This window comes from Myodes glareolus, chromosome 4 (assembly GCF_982192425.1).
Source record: "Myodes glareolus chromosome 4, mMyoGla1.1, whole genome shotgun sequence".
Lineage (NCBI taxonomy): Eukaryota > Metazoa > Chordata > Mammalia > Rodentia > Cricetidae > Myodes > Myodes glareolus.
In genome coordinates this window covers 12,609,611-12,634,020 of record NC_142029.1, presented here as the reverse complement: position 1 = coordinate 12,634,020, position 24,410 = coordinate 12,609,611, and the positions used below count along the sequence as shown (strand labels likewise).

General features: G+C 45.5%; 1 protein-coding gene across 2 annotated transcripts in view; it reads right to left on the bottom strand.

Annotated features, from left to right (window-relative positions):
* Stac (SH3 and cysteine rich domain) overlaps positions 1-24,410 on the bottom strand; it is a 120,005-nt gene that overhangs the window by 59,941 nt on the left and 35,654 nt on the right. The window contains exon 2 of one of the 2 annotated variants that reach the window (XM_048424052.3): positions 9,018-9,309. The exons of the other annotated variant lie outside the window; for it this stretch is intronic. Coding sequence (XP_048280009.2) covers positions 9,018-9,309 — 292 coding nt within the window. The remainder of the gene's footprint in view (positions 1-9,017; positions 9,310-24,410) is intronic. 2 annotated transcript variants of the gene reach the window in all.

The following is a 24,410-nucleotide window of genomic DNA, read 5'->3' as shown; positions in this document are numbered from 1 at the left end:
AATATGGGACTTGTACACATGTGTGAACACACGCACATGGGGTGGGGGAATAAGAGGCACATAAGGTAGGAGAGCCAGATATTTCATTACTTTCAATTAATTAATTATTTAATTTCAGATCCACCTATCTATTGCGTACATGTGTGTGCATGGTATGTGTATGTGCATGCATGTGTGTGTGTGTGTGTGTGTGTGTGTGTGTGTAGATGTTGGAGGAAAGCTTTCTGAAATTGGTTCTCTCTTAATACCATGGGAGTCTTGAAGTTCAAACTCAGGGTACCAGGCTTTGTGGCAAGTGATTCTTGCTCTGGAGCTATCATACTGACCCAGGAAAGCCAAATTCTTCACAAGAGATAGAAATCCAATTTAAGAATAAAAGAAAAGTTCAGTCAAAAATCCTTACAAAATTCCATCGTGTCTGCTTTCAAAAGAGCACACAGCAGAGCCTGGAGTGGTCCACCAAGCTCTATTGGATACTTCCACGCCCTGGCAGCTCTGGTTAAACTCAGTGGGTCACAAAGCAAAACAGAAGAACATGACCATGACTAAAGGTCTGGAGCTGGTGGGGGATGTTGGTGACGGGGTGGCAGGGACATCAGATAAGGCAGACAGTGAGAGCAGTAAGAACGATTATATACACATATGAAATTATCAAAGAACCGTAACAACATGACAAAAGGTTGAAAGTGAAGCCCAGTGAGCACACATTAAAAAGTGGACAAGACAGAGCAGGGACCGAACCCATCATGCACTGTTAGACAGGACAGTAAGGCAGCTTTCTTAGGCGTGGTTTCGACTCACAGCAAGGGTTTCCCTGTGAGGACCTTTGTGCACTGTGAACATTTGTACTAAAAGATGTAACAGAGGAGAGATGAAAGACGAGGCAGCCAGGCCCTGCTGCCAGTTTTCTGGCTGGCTGGCGTCTCATAGCCCATGGATATTCCTATATTTTTGTGCGAAACCTGGTTTTCTGTTGTTTGTTTGGAAACTGTTTTTCCCTATTCACTTTTACCTTTCTTTTACTGTAGAGTTTAAGGTAGTCCTGGCTGGTCTTGAACTCCATGTACAGCTGAGAACAACCTGGAATTTCCTGCTTCCACCTCCCAAGTGTTAGAATTATGGGCGTACGCTATCATGTTTATTTTATACCGTGCTGGGGATCCAGCTCAGGATGCTATGCATAGCCAGTGAGCATTCTGCCAACGGAGCTACATCTCCAAGCCCCACTCACTGCTATGGTTTTAATGTTGTGTGTCGGGTGATTGCCTTGCAGTTGCTGTAATGAGAGGCACACATATTAGACTTGAAAATATTTTCAAGGAGTTTATCAAAGTCTAGGCTATCAGAGAAATGGCATGGCAATTCAGAGAAAATAAGTGATCTCCAAGAACCGGCAGATAGGTTTTAGTTAGCCCTCAACAGACTTGCGATTGGACAGAAAATAGTATCTAGAACTTTCCACGGGAAACGCATTATCTGTGGCAGAGCAGGAGACACTAATAGCTAGTCCCTCCTGACTTCCTCTTATACTGGTTTTCCTCACGCAGGGGGCCAAAGGATTTTGCCTCTTCAAAATGATGACATGAAAACCTACATGATCCCACAAACACTGTTTGGTCATAGCCAATATTTCCATGCCTGAGATATGGAAAGACAACTTCTTTGCTGTCTAATCCATATCTACTCCTTCTGGAACAAGTGACATGTGTGAGTGTGAGTGTGTATGTGCATGTGTGAGCATGTGTGCATGTATGTGTGTGTTTGCATGTGAGTGTATGCGTGCATGTGTGTGTGTGTGTGCGTGTGTGTGTGCATTGCATGCATGAGTGTGTGAGTGCGTGTGTGTGTGTGTTGATTTTGGTGTCATCTTCTATTTCTCTGCACTTGGCTTTTTGAGGTACTGTCCCTCTGAACCTGGAGCTCATCAGCTCTAAAAGGATAGTTGGCCAGTAAGCCCTGGGAGCATCCTGTCTGTCCCTCCCCAGCACTGGGGTTACAGGTACATGCAGCTGTGCCAAGCCTTTTACATAAGTGCTGGGAATTGGAACACAGGTCCTCATACTTGCATGACATACACTTTATCAACCAAGCCATGTTCTCAGCCTCTGACATAATCAGAGAGGCATTTTAAATCCATACTTGTTGGCAGCAGATAAAATATCAGAAAAATAATAGGAGACACAGCCTTCAAAGTATTTCATGCTTTCTTCTTTTAGCTGACAGGGACTAAGCAGTACTGTTCCAGCAGGGGTAGATGTGGATTAGACAGCAAAGAAGTTGTCTTTCCATGTCTCAGCCACATACATTCTAAAACACTCTGAGAGAAACAGTAAGAGCATTGGGCCTGAGATCTAAATCTTAATAACTTTTTAATGAATTTACCTTTACAGGGATTGAAAGGTTCTCCAAGTGGTTGTGTGCCAGACAGAGAGGCACACTGAAAGGTATTCACTAGCGACAAAGGAGCATCAGGCTTCAGGGAAGCAAGGCTGTGAGAAGGGGGAGTCCTTAGTGACAGCTGCAATCTCCTACTGTGATTGCCAGGGAGTCTCCACCCCTCATTCACCTCCCCCACCTTGTATGTGGAGGTCAGAGGTCAGCTTTAGATTTATTTTTTTAAATTTAATTAACTAATAATTGAGTCGGAATCTCTCGCTAATGTCCAAGTACTCTGGGTGATCTGACCAAGAGATCCCAAGAATCCTCCTGTCTCCACCTCTCTAACACTGAGACTAAAAGCACATACCCACATCTGGCTTTTGTTCATGGGTCCTTGGGACTGAACTCAGGTCCTAATGCTTGGAAGGGAAGTACTTAACGGTGGAACTATCTTTCCAGCCCTCGTTCTACTTTCTTTCACTTAACATTCTAAGTCCAGCAGCAACAGGATTCTCTTAGAAGGGACTAGATGGGAAAACAATGGGAGGAAATCCACCTCTGATGGACAGAGTCTTGCATTGCCGTTGTATCCTCTAAAGTTAGTGAAGCAGTGAAGTGGTGGATAGCAGAGACAAACAGTCCCGTCAGATAGGACACCCGGACCTGGGTACTGCATGTTATCAGAACCGATTGTGTCTTCCAGGAACTTACCAGACTCTAGGCTGTGAGAAGTGACATGGAATTTCAGAGCTAACAAGTGTTTGCCACAGAACTGGCAGACACATTTTCCTTAGATCTCAATAGATTTTGGATTGGCTAGATGGTGGGGCAGAGCAGGAAGGAAGGAGAGTGCAGATATCAAATGCTGGAATGCTGAAAAAGATGAGAAAACAGTATCCAGAACTTTCTCCGGAGAACAGGCTGTCTGGCACAGAACAGGGACAAATGTCCGGAGGTCAGCATTGCTACCACCTTTCGCCCTGTGTTCTCATTATGTAGTGGGTCAAGGATTTTACACATTTAAAGGGATGGCATTTGGGGGGCATGGTGGTGCTCAAGGAGGCTTCTATTCGATATATTTCCAGGAAGTATAGCCCTAAAAGAATTGTTACGTAAATGACCACAGGTGCCCCTGAGGTTCCGTCCACTCTGAGAACACACAGACTTTATATTTGACTTTAGATATTCCCTTCAATCTCTGTTTGGCCATTCTCACCCCCACCCACCCACCACACACACACACACAAAACACAACTTGTTCAGTGCACATGCATTGAGTTTTGATTTTACATTTTATGTTTATATGTATATGTAGTTTTCTATTGAAGATTGGGTTAATATCTACAACAGTGAGGTGCATGTGGAGCAGGTAATGGAACAGTTAAGCTAATGTTCAGAAAGAGCTCAGCAGAAAGGTCTAGCTGGGTGTGTGGTGGTGTTTCCTAAGATCCAATGATTGAGTCTAAGCACGATGGGTGTTTCACCATCAGGGGCTTCCTGCATTGTAAGTGAACGCTCAACACAGGATGCTGCCCTGCTGGCGAGTGCTGAGGAGCAGGTGGGTCCTGTTGGTGGCCTCCTCCTCCTTCTCATTTCAGCTGGTGCCATGATCACTGACTTCTCTCGTTTTCTCTTTTTCTGTAAGATAAACTAGTCCTAACCAAATTGGATCCTTATTTTCTGGATGCCACACCTCTCCTTGCTCCCAGGGCAGCCATGGCCAGTGACCTGGTGATAGGCTGTGTACAGGGAAGTCCCTTGTCTCTGGTGGGGCTCTTTAGTTGGTTGTGTCTGACACAGACTGGGTCAGAGACCATGTCTCGCATAGGCTCTCTTATCTTTTCTGTTTCTTTGGGGCTCCCCTCAAGGGTGCCCCCTACAACTAACTTTCATAATAATCCTTACTTCAGGTAACACTATTAATATTTTCTCTTGTGGAAAATTTGGGAGTTATTAGAGCCATTGATTCTTTCTACAGTGACTGTATAAGGAGCCTTGAAATTTTAAGCAAGAAAATCCAACAATTTTTCTAACGATCTGTTCATAAAATGAGTTCGTTTAATACGCCATGTCTTCTAAGCAGACTATAGCTAAATCATTAAAACTCATTTAAAATAGTCTTAGTAACAGGGCATCCAGCAATAAACAAAAAATTGGAACTTGTAGGAAAAAAATCTCCTTAATTGACAGAACAGACCCATGCTTGGAATTAGTCACATTAAGTACACATGTTTCACATCCACGAAAAAGCTGGGCATAGTGGTACAAGCTCAGCACTGGGAACATAGAAACAGGAGGATGCTGGAGCTTGCTGGCTACCAAGTCAAGGCAAATTGTCAAGTGCCAGGTTTAATGCCAGACTCTATCTAAAAGTAAGTAAAGTGGAGAATAAAGATGACCAACATTGACCTCACCTCCACAAGCACACTCACACAGGTGAGCATACACACAGTCACATACACACACTACTTAAAAGCACACGCTGACCTATTGCACTGTTACACTGGTTCAATGCTCCCTTGAGTGAGTCACACCTAATGCCCAAGTCACTACCAAGGCAGAATGCCGGAAGTGGAATCCATTTAGGTGATATACACAAAAATGGTCCGCTGACCCTCACTCTCCTTGGCAAACCTTAAGGAGTTCAGGAGAGGATCTACTTGGAGGAAAAGGGGTGTTTTTATGACCAAGAACCTCAGTCAGTTCATAATTCTCTCCATCTAAGACTTAGTCTTGAACCCTGCTTCCCAGAGGCAGGACATTTATCTTCGGAGTCCACAGGCACATATGGCTGCTTGCTTCTCTCCCATTTCTGTGAAAGGTTGGCTTGTCTATCGTTGGCTTGTCTATCATAGGTGACCAATTATTGTAGGAGGAGCCAGTCTAAAGAGGTGAGACCATATCACACTCTTTACCCCCACCCCCATCTCAGGGAACACTGAGGAAGAGAAGGCAGAGGGATTGGAAGAGCTAGAGAATGGGGAGACTGGGGAGAAACAGTGTCTCCCAGACAATTGCACTCACAAGCAGCCTTAGGTCTCTTGCACAGGACCCTGCCAAAGATGGATGGATGCGGGTGGGGCACATGAGCTCCTACCAAAGATGGATGGATGGGGGTGGGGCATGTGAGCTTCCTACAAAAGACAATGGATGGGGATGAATCATATGAGCTACTATCAAAGATGAATGGATGGGGTGGGGCACACGAGCTTCCACTCCTAGCTGAGAAGTGGCTGACAGTTGATGGTTGCTTAGAGAGAGAGAGAGAGAGAGAGAGAGAGAGAGAGAGAGAGAGAGAGAATATTCATTTTCTTTAGTGGTACAGTACCTAGTAGGTTGTCATGATCCAGTGGATGGTCACATGTGTATATATGACCAGCTCTAATTAGACACAGCCAGGGTTTTGATAAAAGTATGTAAAATTGGGAGGGAGAGTGTGAGGATCTGGAAGGAGCTGGAGGGGGAGAAGGGGTGAGTATGAATGAAATATATTGTATGGATTATGAAATTCTCAAAGAATAAATTAAAATATTACACTAAGATATTTTTAAAAAATCATCCATAGCACCCCTACCTCATAGGCGAGAATAAAGAGTAGCTGGTTCTAGAGGCATGGGTAGAACTGGCCAGAGGACACAACTGCTTAACTGCTGGGGTGTGGAGCCAGCTCAGCAGGGAGTGCCTCGGACATCAAGTCTGAGGCGAAGGAACTTGAAGCAGAGGGTTAGCTATGGTGGCCTTTACTGGTTAGTGTTCCCCTGGTTGCCGTGACCTTTACAGTTTTAAGGACAAACAGGCGCACAAATGCGGTCTCACAAAACCAGTCATGAGTGCACTTCTGTCTCAGAAACCCCGAGCGTCATACTCCTCTTCCTTTCAAGGAAGCCCTCTCGTGCCACTTCCGTCCGGCCTCATATCTTCCAGGCCTCTCTTCCTGCTCTCCTCAGTGAAGGCGCGAGAGTGCTTTGTGAAATCCTTGAAAAGCTCAGCTCAGCTCACTGACTATATTTCTCTTTTTCTTATTGTTTTTAAAGATAGGAAAGTGGTAGGGCCGGGGTGGGGGGGGGATGACTTAGGGCAGTTGTTTCTCAACCTTCCTAATGCTGCGACCCTTTAATATAGTTCTTCATATTGTGGGGACCCCCAATCATAAAATTATTTTCATTGCTACTTCATAAGTACAACTGTGCTACTGTTATGAATCATAATGTAAATATCTGTGCTTCCTGATGGTCTCAATGAACCTGTGAAAAGGTCATCGGGTGTCAAAGGGGTTGCAACCCACAGGTTGAGAACCACGGTTAAGGAGGTAAAGTGCTTGTTTAGTAAACAGGATGACCTGAGTCTGGATCCCATATAAAATCCAGGAAGAGTGGTGGCATATATATACATATATATATACACACATATACATGCATACATGTATATATATGCATGTGTATATAGTGTAATACACACGCAACCCCAGCGCTGGAGGGGGTTAGAATAAGACGTAGATTTCTGGGGCTCCGTGGCCAGCCAGCCTAGCAGAAAGGGTGGGCTCCAGGTTCAGTGAGAGGCACCTAGGGTACTTTCTCAGCATTCATGAAGACCTGCGTTTGATCCTTATAAAACAAGGCATGGCGGCACACAAAGGTAATCCCAGTTCTTGGGGGGATGGCAGGCAGGATGATTAGAAGTTCAAGATTGTCCTACTTAGAGATAATTAGGCCAGTTTGGGGTGCATGAGACTCTGTCTTCTAAATTAAAAAAAGATAATAATTTAAAAGGCAGATACATGGGACTGCAGAGATGGCCCAACAGTGAGAAACACTTGCTGTTCTTTTAGAGGACCTAAGCTCCATTCCCAGGACCTGCAGCAGGAGGCTCACAGCACTCGGAATCCCAGCTCTGGCCTCTGTGAGCACAGGCAGGCATGTGCACAGCCATGCCCCCTCCCAACAACATGCACACAGAGTTTTGTTTTGTTTTTTAAAAAGGCAGCTACAATATACACTTAATTCAGATAAAAGCACAGTATAACCTTCTTTAGTATGGGGCCTTATAATAAAGTTGTTGCTGCACTTGAGGTGTCCTGAGAAACCCCGTCGGGTGACGGCTGTGACATTCCTCAGAGGTGAATGCATTTCCATTACTCATTCTTAAAAACACATGCTCCCTGTCTTTTCACATGCATCACAATGAGGTCTAAAATAGGCCTTCATCACCTCCTCCTTCAGGGTTATGAATAGCAGAACGCTGAAAAGGCCTGGTGGCAGCTGGAAGAGAGGCATGGATAAAAGGAGGTATTCAGGAAGCCAGGCGGGAGGCAGGCTGCCTCAATACTTCGAGCAAGGAACACGAAGGGACCCCCTCAGTCTCCCGCACTGGCAGCAGGTGCCACACTTCACGGTCAAATAGAGACGTGAGTGGGTGGGAGATCCAAGGAGGAGCTGCATCGACCAGCAGAGAGGTTGAGAAACCCAAAGGCGACCTAAGCATCGGGTCCGGTGGCTGACCCTGTTCTCCACGACTTCATCTGTACCCATTTGCAGGTGGCTGGAAACAGCGAATGGCATTTTTCTACCCTCCCGACTGTGAGATTTCTCATTCAGTTTACCCAACCGAAGGAATTCAGCGGAAGTTGCCGTGGGCCACCTCCAGCTCACGAACTCAAGATGCCTTGTGTTCCACCTCTTTACCTAGGCAGGAGGATGACACTGCGGGCTGGGCCTGTAGCTTCGGGAAAGAGTGAGGGACAAGAACAAGGAAAGATGCAACTCAATCCCTAGTGGTGTCTCGGTCAGTTGGGCTTTGTCTGATCTGAAGCATTCAAATGAGAACTGATTTGGGGTTATCTTTATTTCCAAGGTCACTGATTAGCCCACCTCCATCTTAGACCAAACAGCCTTGTGAGACTTGGAGGTAAATAACTTCTGGAATATACGATGACCTTAACCTTCCACTAACCCAAAGGCTGAGCACATCATGGATCACATCTGAGGTCGATGGCTGAAACCTCCTTGCTTTTCTGTAACATGGCTACCTGACACTCCCATCCGTATGTTTTTTTTTTTAAATTCCTTGATTTATAACTTTCACTCTTCTTTTATCATAAAACTTCATGAAGCATTGAAGCATGGTATTTGGGATAATCTGAATTTGTGTTTCCAGGACTAATTTTTGGCTCTAGAATGAACTCTCCCTTATTCTTTTACACTGACACACACCGTAACTAGACCTTGTCAAAGGCGAGGGACTCACAAAGCATTCTACCTTCCTGGCCACACTGGCTCTCACGTAGGTGTCCAGTTCCGGTGATGCCAGACACAAACATTTCCGTCTTCTCTGCCCACCTGGCATATTCAGGCTCAGGCAGGCACACACAGGCCACGTACAGAAAAGATGTAACAGACACTAGCCTCCTGGTGGAGGATGCCAGCTGTTGGCTTGGTTGCAACTGCATCCCAAACACCTTTCCCCTCCACCTGGCCCTGCTTCCCTATGCTTTTCAGAAGTCCTCTTCCTCATGCCACTCCCAACATGGACCCTCTTGCGTCTAACTCTCTGAAGCTCAGAGTTGGTCTGTGGGTCTCTGAACCTCGGGGGCCAGCTCTCCTTCAGCTTCCCACGGGTAGTACACCTGTAAGGGGTCTTACCCACGATCATGTGGTTGCAGACATCACAGAAGGTGGGCTTCTTAAAGACATGCTCCTGAAAGGCGTGGACCTTGTTGTTGCTGCCGGGGTGCAGGCCAGCCCTGGCGGGCATAGATGCAGGGCTTCCGGGGATGGGCATTGGGTTGGGGCCTGGGCTGGGGCCCATGCTGGCCTTGGCTAGCAAATCTGCTTGCAATTTCACATCACTGTTGGTTCTTGGGAAGAAGTTGTCAGCACTTTTGCTCCGCAAGCTCTTGGTCTTGAAAGAGAGTGACCGTTTTAGTTTCTGGAGCTGCAATGCAATGACAGGACAACCGCTCTTACGACCAGTCCCGCGACTCCTGCGGCAGGTGCAGCCAGCACTGCCCTGCACTGACCCCTGGATATCTTAGCCCGGGAGGTTCTGCCAGGCCCCCGTGTGGGTGGTCCAAGGTCAGCGGCTAGCAGACATGGGACTCAGTGGTTCACCCTGGGCCCCATATGCCAATGAGCAGAAAGAAGCTCCGTCTGCTCCGATCTGCCATCTCCTTGCCCTTGTTTCTTTAGGTCTCACCATGTGCTGTCTAAAGTCCCAGGATACTGGGCTTTTGACTTCTGTCTTTTGAGTTTGCATAGTCGGTAGTGAGGTAGGCACTCCTGGGTGTCAAGGCTGTGTGTAATATTGTCTTCTCCTTCTCGTGACCAGGTCTTATGTCTTATGACCATAGCTATTTTTCTCTATGGACAACATAGTATACGAGTGATGTCTCCCTCTGACTTGACATTAATCTGGCTTATTGGTCTCCAGGACACAAACCAGAAGCTTTCTAATCTGCATGTATCTGCTCTATCTAAAATATGTAGACATTGTATGTGTGTGTGTGTAAGGCATTCCTGTATGCTCATGTGGTGTATGTGTGTATGTGTGGTATATGCTTCTGCATGTGTGTAGTGTATGTGTATGTGTATATGTACATGCATATATACCATTGTATATATGTGCATGTGTGCTATTGTGAGCTATGTATGTATATGTGTGTGGCACATATGTATGTGTCTGTGTATATGTGGTGTGGGGAGTATGAGGTAAACGGTTTATGTATGAGGTGTATGTGTATGACTCAGGATTTCTGTGTAGCTGTTTAGCTCATGTGGCCTTGCCCTGGTGTTTAGCCTCAGTAAACCGGATCATCCCCTTTTGCCTTTGGGAGTTATGGCAAGACACCAAGTGGATTTAGATGAGTTCTGGACTTGAGTTCATTCTGCATTCCTAATCCAATCCATGCTGAATGCTGGAGGAATCGTTTGGAAGCACACATGTGAACACATGCATCCCATGCTTAACACCCTTTCGGGACCTTTTCCTTTTTCTTAGGCATAAAGGTGCGCTCCAGCTGAGTGTGAAACTGCAGCCCTAGATCTCTAGCTACTCAGGTGGCTGCAGCCAGGGATCACAAACCCAAAGCCTGCCTGATTTGCAGGGTGAGTTTGATTCAGCTTTGACAGTTTTGTATCTCAGAAGTTAAATGGTGGAAAGCAAGGCTGAGGCTATAGCTCAGTGGCAGAACACTTGTCTGGCACTGTGTAAATACTTAGGATCAGTTCCAAGCATGAACCAAACAAAGAACTCAATCCTTGCTCTTGGGCTCCTGGGACCTCCGCCCTGGTGACAGTCTGCACCAGCTACCCTGCAAGTTACCATGGCTCTCCCTAAATCTCTCATACATTTCATTATCAGCCCTTGGTGCTCTGTCTTCCCTCAATCCAGATACAAGGAATGAACATTGTACTAGTTGGATGGCTTTCAGGGGTCACTGCACATTTGAGGTGGCCTCCTTTGGTAAGCATTTACCCGTGGCCATTCTCCCTATTGCCCAGAACCACACCTGTGCAGCTGCTGAAGCCATGCATGACGGTAAGTCCTGTGCTTACTGGAGTCTCTACACAGTGGGACCAGGCTCCCTGAGGACATGTAAGGTGAGCTCACGGGGCAATGCCAAGCCTGCCCCTTCCATCCCCACCTCTGTCTTGACCTCAGAAGACTAGGGTGCCAAGTTTTACCTTAAAAGTAGACCTATTTTCTACTCTATGAATCTTCTTAAGTTAAGGATTCTGCCAGCTTTAGGGACAGAGATGAGACAAGATCTCACATCACAGCTTAGGTTGTTTTAGAACTTGCTATACAGACCAAACAACTGACCTCAAACTTGCAGGTTACCCTCTTTCCTCAGCCTCTTGCTGAGAGTTCATATGTGAGCCATCCAGGCCCTTGAGCTTTTATTTATTTTAATATAGGCTAATGAGATGGATTACCACATAGGACACACTAGTCATCAAACCTGAGGACCTGAGTTCTGTTTCTTGGACCCACGTGATGGAAAGAGAACGGACTCTCACAAGTTGTACTGTGACCTCCACATATGTACTGTGGTAAACACGTGTGCATGCACACACACACACACACACACACACACTTTTCAAAAGCTGACTGTATGTATTTAATGAACACTGTACTGTCACATAAGGACATTTCATAAAGGTATGTGTTGTAGGTTGATGACATTCACAACAGTTAATGTCATTATTTGTTTGTTTATCCTAGATATATGGCACCAGAGGAATGGATGATAAATGTGTGGTATACACAATGGGATTCTTCTTAGCATTAAGAAAGTAATGTTGTTTGCAGGAAGTGATGTAACTTGAAATAATCACATTAAGTAAATTAATCCAGTCTCAGAAAGATAAATAACATGCTTTCTATCAGTTGGAGTTCTTAGATTTTATATAGATGCATAAAATCATATATGTATGTATGTATGTATGTATGTATGACCTGAGAGTAGAAGCAAGACTGTTGGGGAACAAAGAGAATTCATGAGAGAGAAGAAGGGTGGGGGTAGGAAATTATGGGGGAAGAGCTCTGAGCCAGTTTTAAGGTAGGACTCTGTGGCTCCTTTGTAAGTCTGCCAAATGCTTTCAGGTTCAATGTTAAACCAGCCTTCTACTGAACTTATGTTCTTTGCTTTCTTGGTCAGGAGTCTCCAGGTGTTGGATGGAGTGAAATGCAGTTACTCCAGGTCTCAGGAACATGGGACTTCGGCTGGTCAGTGAGTATGTAAAGGGCTTTGGAATGGGGAAGCAGGTCTGTGATCTCCAGAAGTTTACACGTGATGGCAGGGAACCCTCAACGCTTCCCTTCCTTGCCCTCATGTGTGTGGCTTGACACTGTGTCAGGTGAGGAAGTCTGCTGGCTTCTAGAGCCAGAGATTTTGTTGGAAGCCAATGGGACATGTCTTACTGAGGCGGGCTGCTTGGAAGACACGCCCACCAATTAAATAGGATCCCAGCTGCAAGCTCAAACAGGTGCTTTCCTCAAACATTCACTAATGCAGCAGAGACCAGAGAGGAAGAATTAAAATGAGGAAATTCAAGTAGAATTTGATAAGCACACAAGTCACAAAATGGTCAACTTCTATGCACAACCACCAAGGTACCGTTCTATTTAAAAAGTATTCCTTTCCAAAGAAGAACTCTAAAATTATCTTATGTGTCTGTGGGAATGTACTCCACCTAGGTGAAGGTGCTCCCAGAGGCCACAGAAGGTACAGGACCCCCTGAAGATGGAATCACAGGCAACCACGACCAGCCTGGCATGGGGACTGAGAAGTGAACTCAGATCCTCTGGAAGAGAAGCAAGTGCTCTTCATTGTTGAACCACAAATTTGCTTCCACAGATATTCCTAAGTACCATCTCATGTGCTGGAAATGAGTCAGACCTCAGTTTTTAACATTTTTGAAACTTTATTCATGTATGTATTCATTTAGTAATTGGGGTCAAATGCTGGACCTTGTACATAGCAGCCAACCACTGAGTTACATCTCCAGTCTCACTTATTAGAAAAACCCTCCAAGTAGGGGACCGTTCATTTCCTTAGTCATTAAATAACTCAATAATGAACATCCATTTGGATGCTACCAGGAGCCAGACATAGTACTCAGTTTTGCTGATAAAACGGGGAAAATATTCAACAACAATGAAACTGATCTTACAGTTTAAAGCCTAGTAGGTAGAGGAAGACAGGAATAAATGACAGCATACGTGGGTGAGCACTTAAGTTCCAAGAGAAATAAAAAGGATACAGGCTTTAGAAGGTCACAAGAAGGCTTATTTGCTAGGTGACATTTGAGCAGAGATGTGAAGAAGGATCTGGGTAAGTGAGTGATATAGAAAAGATGTCATTGGTAGTTGAACAATAAGCAGAAGAGCATTATGGGTGACAAGAAAACCAGCAGTGATGATCCCAAGCAAGAAAACAATGTCCCTGAGACAACCAATGAAGATGTGGCAAGAACAGTGATGCACAATCAGCTTCAGCTGAGGCTTCCTTGCTGGTCATGGCAGGGGCTGTGATTCAGAGCAAGAAAGTGGCAAGGACCGACTTTTAGTTAAGGGGATGCTCTGGGGGAGTAGTTGAGAAACAGATGGTTAAGGGGCAAGATTGAAACAAGGAGACCTGCTTATAAGCCTATAATAAGTATCTGGCCAGGAGCAGATTCTGACAGGTGTGGTAAGGTACTCTTGGATTCCAGGTACATTTTGAAGGTGGATTCAGGAGTTTGTTGGGGGGTTGAAGATGAATGAGTAACTCTAAGATTTCTGATTGGTGCAGCCGAGTGAATGGAGGCATGCTCTTTTACTAGAAGAAGGACATCAGAGAAGATACAGTCACCATGGAGACCGGAGGTCTGCGGTGCTTATTCAGAATTCAAAGGGAGCCAAAGTATTGGTAAGGAGATACATGATTTTGGCATTCGGGAGAAAGGTCCAAGTTGGGTAGTGAGTGGGGAGCCATGAGCGTATGGATGGCCAGCAGGGTCACGAGACCAGCTGAAATCATAAATGCTGTGAGCAGACCCTAGGGAGACACTGTCTGCAGACAGAGCTCAGGAGACTGCAAATTTATGTGAAAAGACGATTCATGAGGCCAGGCAATGGTGTTTGGGATAAAGCCACCAAGGAAGGAAACCTAGATAAAGAGGCATTATGGGAGTTAAGGGAAGGACATGATTCAGAGAAGGCAGGGAAGCCACTGGGGTCAAATTAATCCCAGCAACAATTTAAATCAACGAGGTTTATGGCCCTGCAAAGGAAGGCCTTTGAGAAATTTTAGCAGCATAGCAGATTCAGTGAGGCTCTGAGGGTATGAGGACAAGGTTTCTAGAAAGAATGGCCAGAGGGGAAGAAAGAGAGCAGCCATGGTGGCGGGTGGGCAAGGACAGTTTCTTGAGTTTGCCACGAGGCAGATTGGTAAATGGACAGCGACCAGAGGGCCTGTAGCATCTCAGTGTTGTCTGGGGGAAAGTTTTGCTTAAATACTAGCTGATTTCAAGCTACTTTTAATCCAAGGATGCATAACAGGGGTCATTGTTGGAGCTCTGCCCTGGAACAGAGAGAGCATCAGGAGTGGGTGTAATGTAAGAGAGGAGAGGCAGCTAGCAGAGAGACGCAGGCAAACTGGCAGAGTTGGAGCTGGCTATCTGCAGCTCTTTGTGTGTGTGGCAGTGTGGGTCACACGTATGCAGGTGCATGTGAAGGCCAGAGAACAACTCTGTACGTCGTTCTCCAGGTGCCACATCATTTTCTCAGACAGAAAGTAGACGAAGCTGGCTGGACAGTATCCTCGGGATCTACCTGTCTCTGCTTCCACAGTGCCGTGATTGCTGGCATATGGCAGCATGTCCGGCATTGATTTTTAATGCGGTTTCTGGGGCTACAAATCAGGTACCGGCACTCACAAGCATTTTCCTCACTGAGCCTCCTCTAGACCGGGACATGGATCTTTTGATTGTTCAGAACACGAGGAAAAACAGGAGGGAGAGGGCAAAGACATCAAGAGCTGGAAGAGGAAGACAAGTTTACAGATAGAAGAGAGTGTGCACTCTGGACCGATGTACAGTGCGAGGCACAGAGCATTATGATAGGTCATTATCTGTTTTACAGAGGAGAGACCCGACCTGACAATTTAAATGCCCTCGAAGCCAAATGAACTTAGTTGAGAAAGTAGCGTACCTTCACCCTCCTCTTAGGAAAATCTCTCAGCTTGGTGTGATGTGTTACCCTGGTGCCACCTGGGACTTTAGCAATGATCTACGCAGCTGCCATTTGAACAGCACTTAGGAGGCAGTTAATTAGAGAAAGCAGAAACCAGGCACCCTGAGAGCACATGGAGACTTTAGCCTGAAGGCGACCAGAATGCCGACATGTTGACTGACCAGCTGATGAAGCTGCAGTTGCCACGAAGCTAATTACCCAGTGTGTGCTTGATGTTCCGAGCAGGACCTCAAGTCTGAGCTATGTGGGAACGTGTGCTGCAGACCAGTCTGCCGGCACAGGCGGCTACCTGGGAGGCACTCACTCCCTAAGGGCACTCGGAGCTTATGTTCAAGCTTGTTGAGCTAAAATCATCAGCTGCCTTTACCGGCATCTTCTCCGCTATCTAAAACTACACCAGCAGCACATGGCTTTCGTATCTGGATTCAGATGAGGTCACCAGAAAACTGTTGACAAACAAGTATCTCATGATGAATTTCCCTGTGTTATCTACATTTTTGATTTTGAAAATCAACACGTTTTTCCTCTTGACATTTTATGTCCTCTAACACAGTTACAGCGCCCCTTGAAATAGTCCCAGGCTTCTTTTTTTGCCTGTAAAGATGATTAAATCGACGGATGATCTAAGCACGAAGGGAGTGAGTTACTTGGCAAGCAGAGGCAGGTGATAACCCTCATGTGTGTGCATGCCCTCTGAGACCCACTCTCCTTCACCCTTCATCAACCACAAGAACCACTAACGGCATCTGTTTCAACTCTGGCTGATGCTGTGTGCTGTGTGTCCCAAACACGTCTAAGGCTAGTGGGCAGATAGGGCCCTGAAAAGTACAGGGTCTGTGGTGAGCTTTCCAATTTTATGCTGAGTTTTTATTCTTGAATAGTTGGATTCCTTTCATTTGTGCATGCGTATGTGTGCATGCACACATGCGCACATGCGTTTACATGCATGTGCAGGCCAGACTTTCAGGGTTTTCCATCTAGGTGGGATTCACTGCAGTTTAGACAGTGATGAAAAGTCAGAAGATTTCTCCCGGTGTCTGCCTGGCTCTGTCACAGTCATGCTAATGAATAGACAAGTAAAGCAACCTTTATGGAACAGGACTGACTGCACTCTCTGCCCCCTATAGCTGCATGGCTGAAGCAAGTCCCTGAAACTTCATGTCTTGAGTCCCAACAGAGAAGGGGGAAGTTAATATAGTGCTTCCGAATTCCCTCACGGCTCTGACCCTGCAGGACACTATAATATGGAGGACCAGAAGTGTATACCTGTGCTTCTAGAGACAAGCAGCAACACTGAGAACAACCGGGGTGACGCTAGACCATGCACTGATGTCATACAGTAGTAAGCAGACCTTGGTTGCTGCCTAGTCTATGTTGTTGGAAGAAGGAGGCATCAGCAGGGGCTAGAATAGTCAGACAGAGACATTGCTTTACAACCCCAGAGGATGGATTAACTTCTAACTTTCTGAGCCAGGGTCTCATGTTATAATCCCAGGTTGGCCTTAAACTTACTATGAAGCTAAGGATGGCCTTGAACTTCTGTCTTTGCTGTGGGGCACAAGAGCCTTCTTGATGGATCCACTCATCTAACTTTATCTCAAGTCCATCTTCATTTCAGAAACATGGACACAGTCAGAGCACCCCCCCACCCAAAATTTCCAAAGATGCGTTCACTATTCAAGTCTTTGATTTTCTAAAATGATTCCTGGGTATGATGTCAGCATAGTCATACATAATACCTTCAGCTATTTCTCCTTGCAAAGCGAATCTGTGTTGAGAAGAAATGAGGCAAGGAGCCATCGGTGGTGAGGGAGGATGTAAGCGGAGGTACTCATCTCAGTATAAGGAAAGAGCCTGAGGTCCCACCGGGTCCTGAGAGGACAGGGATTTACAGTTCAGTACCCAGCTTCTCAGTGGACTGGTGAATAGCCATGACAGGTCTGGGCTGGACAGGGTGGGAGGGGCAAATTTAGGGGTGATTGAAACAAAGAATGTTGGGCCAAAATACTTCTAAATTGAGTATTGTAAACTTGCCTTTATTTTTTAACTCAGAAAATTACCAGCAAGGTTTACACCGATCTCTGAGGTATATGCATGAGGGCTCATTATTATTCTGAAGGAAGACTTGTGGAGTCGGTCACCTGACGTAGCATGAATGGGTTTTGTGGAGTGTTTCCACAATCCTCCCCACCCTTGGAGTCTTACCAGGGGAAGCCTTGTATAGCAGGCACAGAGGTCAAACTGAAATTATGGGTGTTGATCCACATGGCCTATCAAGGGCGTCAAGCCAAACTGTAGGACACAGCACTCACCAAGCCCACTACATATGGCCGCACTTGGTCTCTTCTGCTTCACATATTGTTGCTGTGGCTGAGGGAAACTAAGGGGGTGTCAACCCTGGGACCAATGTTATTTCTTCTCAAGAGCGAAGAGGAGAGCTTGACTCTTAGAAATGCTGGCTCTGTGCATCATGGAAAAACCATCTCCAAAGCACACAAGGGGTTTAGATGATGAGCCATTGTAAGATTTGATTCACAGAACCCCCTGATTAACCAGAGGGCTAGAGAATAAACATGTACACTTAAGTACAACATTAAGCTTTGTTTATTAAGCATGACCTTGTAAATAGTGGGCACCGATTACAGTCTGAATTGTGTTCTCCCTGACTCTTACACTGAAGGCTTAACACTCCACCCTGCACCTCAGAATGTGACTATGTTTGGAGATCTGGCTTTTACAGGGGTAATTAAAGTCAAAACAAGGCCATTACAACGTGCTCTAATCCAATCTGACTGGGGCCCTTACCAGAAGAGGAAATTTGGGGGATGGGGCAGTGGCTCAGGGAGGAAAATTTTGCTGTACAAGTATTGGTATCCAAGTTCCCATCCCTTTGTAAGAGCTGGATGTAGAATCATGGATTTGTAACCCCAGCACTTTGGGGACAGAGATAGATGGATCACTGGAGCTCAATGGCTAGCCTCCAGCTGAATCGGTGAGCCCTAGGTTTAATGAGAAACCCTGTCTCCAAGAATAAGGGGGCAAGGAAAAGAGGAAGGTATCCAGTATTGACTTCTGGTCTGTATGCACATGAATGGGCAATGATACCCCATCCCATATAAACTCATGTACACACACACACACACACACACACACACACACACACAGAGAGAGAGAGAGAGAGAGAGAGAGAGAGAGAGAGAGAGAGAGAGAGAGAGATTTGGACACGTGAAGAAATGACCAGGTAAGACACAATAAAGCATTACTTTGCAAAGCCAGGAGACTGAAGCCTCAGAAGAATGCAATATGTGGATATTAGATCCCAGCCTAGAGAACAGAGAAAACCCTGTTATTTCTGTCACCCAGACTGTAGTATTTTATTATAGTTGTACCAGACTCACAGGGGTCTCAAGAAAAGCTTGCTGAGGGCCAGCACTGCCTCTCTAGAGAGATGGCTGTAATCTGAGAGCTGGAGCAAGGAGGCTCCTCTTTTGTTCTTGGTGCTGTCTACCACAGCATAACTCACTAGATAACACGAATGGAAGACCAAGCAGGTTGTGTTAGCCATGCTACTGCCTTGGACATTTTTGCACATATGTTCATGAGAGTTTTAGCTCTGCATCTACATCTCAGTTCAGAACTTTTGCCCACATCCTGCCAGAACTTTCTATAACTTTATCACAAGCTTTGGTATCCCATGCTTCCAGGTGTCTTGTCACCAGGCACCCACATCAACACCTACTACATCACCGGGCTTCATTCTAGATTCTGCTTCATGTCTGTCTATTCCTACCTGCATTGTAGATTTTGCCATGGGATGGGCACTTTGTCTTAAGAGAGTAAGTGAGTGAGTGAGTGGCCTTCTGTATCATAAGCTTGGATTTCCAACATTTATTGCTGGAAAATACGAGTCATCTAAACAGTGCTCTTGTTTACAAGACCCTGAGTCTTCCCTCTACCACTTCAACTCCATTCTACGACACAAACCATAGCCAAACTCCTTTCTCCTCTCCAAACCACACAACTCAGTATCTGTGTTATTGCCTGCCCTACCCTGTCTCTATTCCATATCTTTGCAAGCAATTTATAGCATTGTGTGGAGCAGAAGGAAATAGATGAAATGGATCCTCTTGACATCGAGGCTTAAAACCAAAAGATTTCAAGATCCCATCATGGGTGAGAGAAGCATACTCAAGGCCGATGAGTTTCAGCAGTGGCCAGGCAACATCAGTGGATAGAGTCAATCCAGAAGAGGAGGTAACTTGGAGGTGGCCCAAGGATATGGAAGGGACATTTCCCAAGGTACATATGTTGGCCACAATGAACACAGAGAGAGCAGTGCTCTGAGTAGGTTCCCAAATGGTGTCCCATTACTCAGGCCACTTCTTGCTGGCACATAAGCAAGCCTAGAGGGATCTCAGCAGTCACAAGGAACATGTGTCTCCCTCTGGGGTGGCCCTGGGTTCTGAGCAAGGCTTGTAGTGGGTCCTTGGTAGGTCATGAGGCATGGTTAGATTCTTATAGAGAAAGATGCCTGAATTGCTTACCCTTGTGGCCTTGAAAGCAGCTTCCTCCCTCATATTCTCGTCATCCAGACTCTGAGTAGTAACCAGCCTACTGGTTACTACTCAGGTTACAGGTGTGGTGGGAATTAAACACAATAGCAATTGTATCGGCAGCTTTGCCTAATCGGCATAGTCTTCGCTGGGAATATATGACCCAAGAAGAACCTGGGCAAGAGGTTTGTGGGCTCTTGGACAGTGAATGAGTTGGCAGAAGCCACGGCTTGGAGGATCCCCACTGCCGTTTGTAAATGAGGTGGCAGAGCAGAAGGTGGGAAACCAGTTCCCCAGTGGGAACAGCAGACCAGCTGGTGAGACCCCCGGATTCCTCCTTCTGTTTTGTAATCACTATGTATGGATTTTGATATGAATAAAAGGTAGCACAATCCCCAGACTTCCCTCTTTCCTCGGGTCCTGAAGTTGTCTGTGATTACCTATTTCTGCTCTGTGCCTCAGATCCAACACATTCATCCCCATCTTCTTCCAAACCCATGCAGAATCCATTACTTTACTGGCCTCCGATGCCATCCTGTGGGTCCAGTCTGACACCCCATCTCTCTGAGTGGCTTCCCTTCTTGCTCTCTGCCCACGTCCAGGAATTATATTCTGTTTTCACGCTCTACTTCCTGCTAAGGAGCCAACAGTGATTTTCTAAGACAGAACCTGATAAAACTTCCTCACCCCAGTCACCGTATGGTCAGACGCCTTTTCAGCGCCCTCCACGGCCCTGCTGGAAGGGAGGACTGACCATACCTACTGTTCTCATCCTCCATTCTTCTGGTCCCTTTGGCCTCTGGTCAGACAAAGCAAGAATGCTGCTGCTGGGCCCTGCTGTTCCCTGCCCCTTCCAACAAGGCTTGTCCCTCCTCATGGATCTCATCTCTTGCCTTCCTTAGATCTGTGCCCTGGCTCTGTTCCACTTGGCTTTTCGGGGTGCTTTATATATATGTTATTTTAGCTTTTTAATTTAAAAGGATTTTATGCCCATAGAACACTAGCAATAATAGTCCCAGGAGCAGAGATCTCCCCTTTAGCAAGATTGAACAGTTGTTAATAATTTGACAATATTTGCTTTTCTTATCCTTCTGGCCAAACGATAATGATTATGATTATTATTGCTTTCTATCATTGTTAGACTGCACATTGCACAAATCAGTCCTCAACATTTCTAAGTTCTTTCGTGCATATTTCTTCAGAAGAAGGGTATTACATTATGAAAACATGCTACACACCAATGCAATTTCATTATTCATACTGGACTTTGAAAAGCTGGACAGTGATGTCTCAAGAGCATTAAAACAATCTTCCTTAGCATCTCATCTTGGATTACATAGTTCTTTTAGTTTTCATGGTTTTAGTCTCATTTGACCTGAAAGAGCATGTTGGGTTTTCTTTGACTTTGTTGACATTTTCATCTTTAAAGAGCACAGAACTTATCCTGTAGAATGTGCTGTAAGCCGATCTTGTCTGATGTTTCTTTACAACCCACTGAACTTTATACAGTCTGGAAGAGATTTCACAGGCCTGACACTGTGCCCCCAGTGTAAGGTATCAGAGGCACATAAAGCCTGGGTCTTATGTATTTATTGCTTTGTTTGTTCATTCTTTGAATCCCATGCTGGAAGGAGGTCTCTGAAATGGCAGGACCTTTCATGTTTCAGAGCCTAACACATCATCAATGCTCAATAAATCTTGCCTAAAAGAATGAATCCACATGTGACTGACTCTATAACCCAGCACACTTGACTATCAGGCAAAGGTCTTGCTAAGTACTCATGGTGGAAAAGAAGTCCCCAATGGAGGACATGGGGATGGGGCAAGTGGCAGGGAGGAAGAGAGGGAAAGCCAGGCCGGGGTCGCCTGTAGGGACAAGTGTCAGTTTATTCTCCCCTGTCAGTTCTCAGTCCAGGGACATCTTAGCGAGGTGTCCATGGATGATGGAAGAGAAGGTTGGGGGCAGAAGGAGAGGGGATGGCAGGGAGTCAGTCTTGCATCTTGTTTTAGACAGAGTAGACTTCATAGTAGAAAAGGAGACCCTTGTGATCAACAAAGGGGCAAGAGACGCCCCAAAGTTTTAAAAGTTGCTGAGAGGAACAACCGAGTCCATCCCATCATGTTAGAAAAGGGAGATGAGAAAGAAGAACAAGGCCCACAGCTGAGTTCCTGACCTGGAGTTTAGGCTATCATAAACGGTTGGACCTGTCTGTATTTGAGCGATTCTCTTTACAGACATTGCTGACTGGATCTAAAATTACCAGCAGGGTGAGAACTTGAACCCACGCTTCTGAGTCCACATCTGGGGGTCTTGTCACAGCCTGAATCTGCTGTCTTCACTTTTAGGATCTAGAGGGAAAGCTTGGGTATTAAGAAAAAGTGGTTAAGGAAGTTAGTTTATAGCTGACTACTTTGTGGGCCTCAGGTAATACATGTGAGCCTTGGTGCTTCATCTGCAATCCACAATGGAGCGTCTCCATGACTGCAGCTGAGCTCAGAACTCAGCAAATGGCTTCCTATTAAATGGCTCACAGCTTTAATGGCTGCCCGGAGAATCTAAGCGGCAAGTCCACCCCCAGAAATGTGCCGAGCCTTAGCTGATGCTGCCCCCAATGAACAGTCAATCCAGCGAGAAAGACGATTGCTGAAGTTTCCTTTGCCAAAAGAAGAGCAGAGATTTTTGGCTTTGGTTTTGAGATGGGGTCTCACTATGTAGACAAGGCTGGTCTGAAACTCACAGAGATCCTCCTGTCTTTGTCTCCTGAGTGCTGAGATTAAAGGCACACGTCACCATGATTGATAAAGTGTCAAAGATTTTGATGAAAATAACAGAAGGTAAATATGATCAAAGAGTAAGATATGCTTTGATAGAAATGTCTTTATGAAACCCAACACTACAAACAATGAATATAGGTCAATACAAATTTCTAAAGAAGAAATATCCTAGAGTTAGATTATATCAAATGAATGAGAGATATCTACTCATTATCTCTTATTTTTATATTTTAAAATTACATTATCTATTTACTATTTATTTATTGTAAGTGTGCATGTATGTGTACATACATACCGTGTGTGTGTGTGTGTGTGTGTGTGTGTGTAGCTAATAGGGCTACTTTCAGAAGTCAATTCTTTCCTTGGCTTATGTGGTACTTGGCGATCAAACTCAGGGTGTCAGGTTTGGCAGCAAGACCCTGACCTTCAGAGCCATCTTATCAGCCCCAACCCCTAACCGGAAATACTGAAACACGCCTGCTGTGCTGGAAGCGTGTTCCAAACCTTTCCGTTTAGTAGGTTCCATGGCTCCACTGTCTATGCAAGCATGGCTATTGCATGCCATTTATCTTTCTTAAGATTTAATTTTGAAATAATTGTAGTCATAGGGGTAAGTGGCAAAACAGAGTCATCCTCATAAGCCTTTTCTTTGGTCTTCCCAGTTTATGTTTTGTGGGAGCCCACGTGTGACTCAGTTTCCATCTGGAGTCAGTCATTTCTGCCTTAAAGAAGACATTTGAGTTCAAGCTTGCCTGCTCTATGTTTTTCAATAGCCTTGAGGGCTGTGAGTGACTGCTGATTTAGCCCACGAGAAAAGAGCACTCCATCTAGTATACTGCTGATGACAAACCTCAGCAACATCAAGAGAGAAAGGAAGGCTGCTTTCGACCAGCAAGCACATGCTGGAGAGGAGGCTGCTCACTCAAGGACAGGAATGGTCTTGTAGCTAGACACTGACTGACCATCAGTGCTGTGCTTTGTTCTCCTTCTGTATATAAGGAAGTTCTGAAATAAACTCTGGGCTGTTGGGCTGTTTTGGCATGACCAGACAGACCTCCATTTTCTTTCTTTCTTTTTTTTTTTGGATTTTATTGAGCTATACATTTTTCTCTGCTAGTGTGGTGAAGTGGTATCTTTTGTCCTGACACGGTGTGAGTGCCCACTCAGAACATTCTAGTAACAACGTGAGTGCTGCGCATGCTCACAGGTAACAATGCCGTCCACGCAGCCAGAGAAACCCTTAGCCTCATCGCATGCTCTTCTGCAGCCGGAAGTCAAACGGGCCTGGGATCCAACCCGAGCATTCTGAATGCAGGCAAAGGGGCCACTGAGAAGCAGAAAGAGCCGAAGCAGTAGGAAAGCAGGGCGACCTAGGTACAAAGACGCCTATAATTTGGATGACGTCACTGAAGTAGAAGGGACTGATGTGAATAGTGGACATCAGGAAGATTCTCCTGGGCCAAATTCTGTCTTTTAAGATTTAGTTAATTTTAAAATTTTGTGTGTGTGTGTGTGTGTGCGCGCATGCGTGCATGTGTGTGTGTTATTGTGAGCTCATGCATGTGTGTACATATGAGCGCAGATGCCCGTAGAGGCCAGAGAGGGATTGGATTTGCTGGAGCTTGAGTTTTAGGTGGCTGTGAACCACCTGAAGTGGGTGCTGGGAACCCAGTGCTCATGAGCACACTATTGAGCAAGCAATCTCCCAGTTCCTGTTACATGTTCTTAATAGATGACATGAAATTTAGAAATACTTAACAGTAATGAAAATATCTTGACTTGTAACAAAATACAACTGAAGCAGGTGGAGAGGACATGGTATCACATTGTTCTGACGTCCTCATTTATATGAAAGAAAAGCAGCAGTGACCAGAGCACAGTGGTATCATAGTTACTGCTGGCATTTGTGTGCCTGTGTCACGTTGTGTGCATGTGACTCGATGTGTGTCACCTCCTTTAACCTGCAGTCAT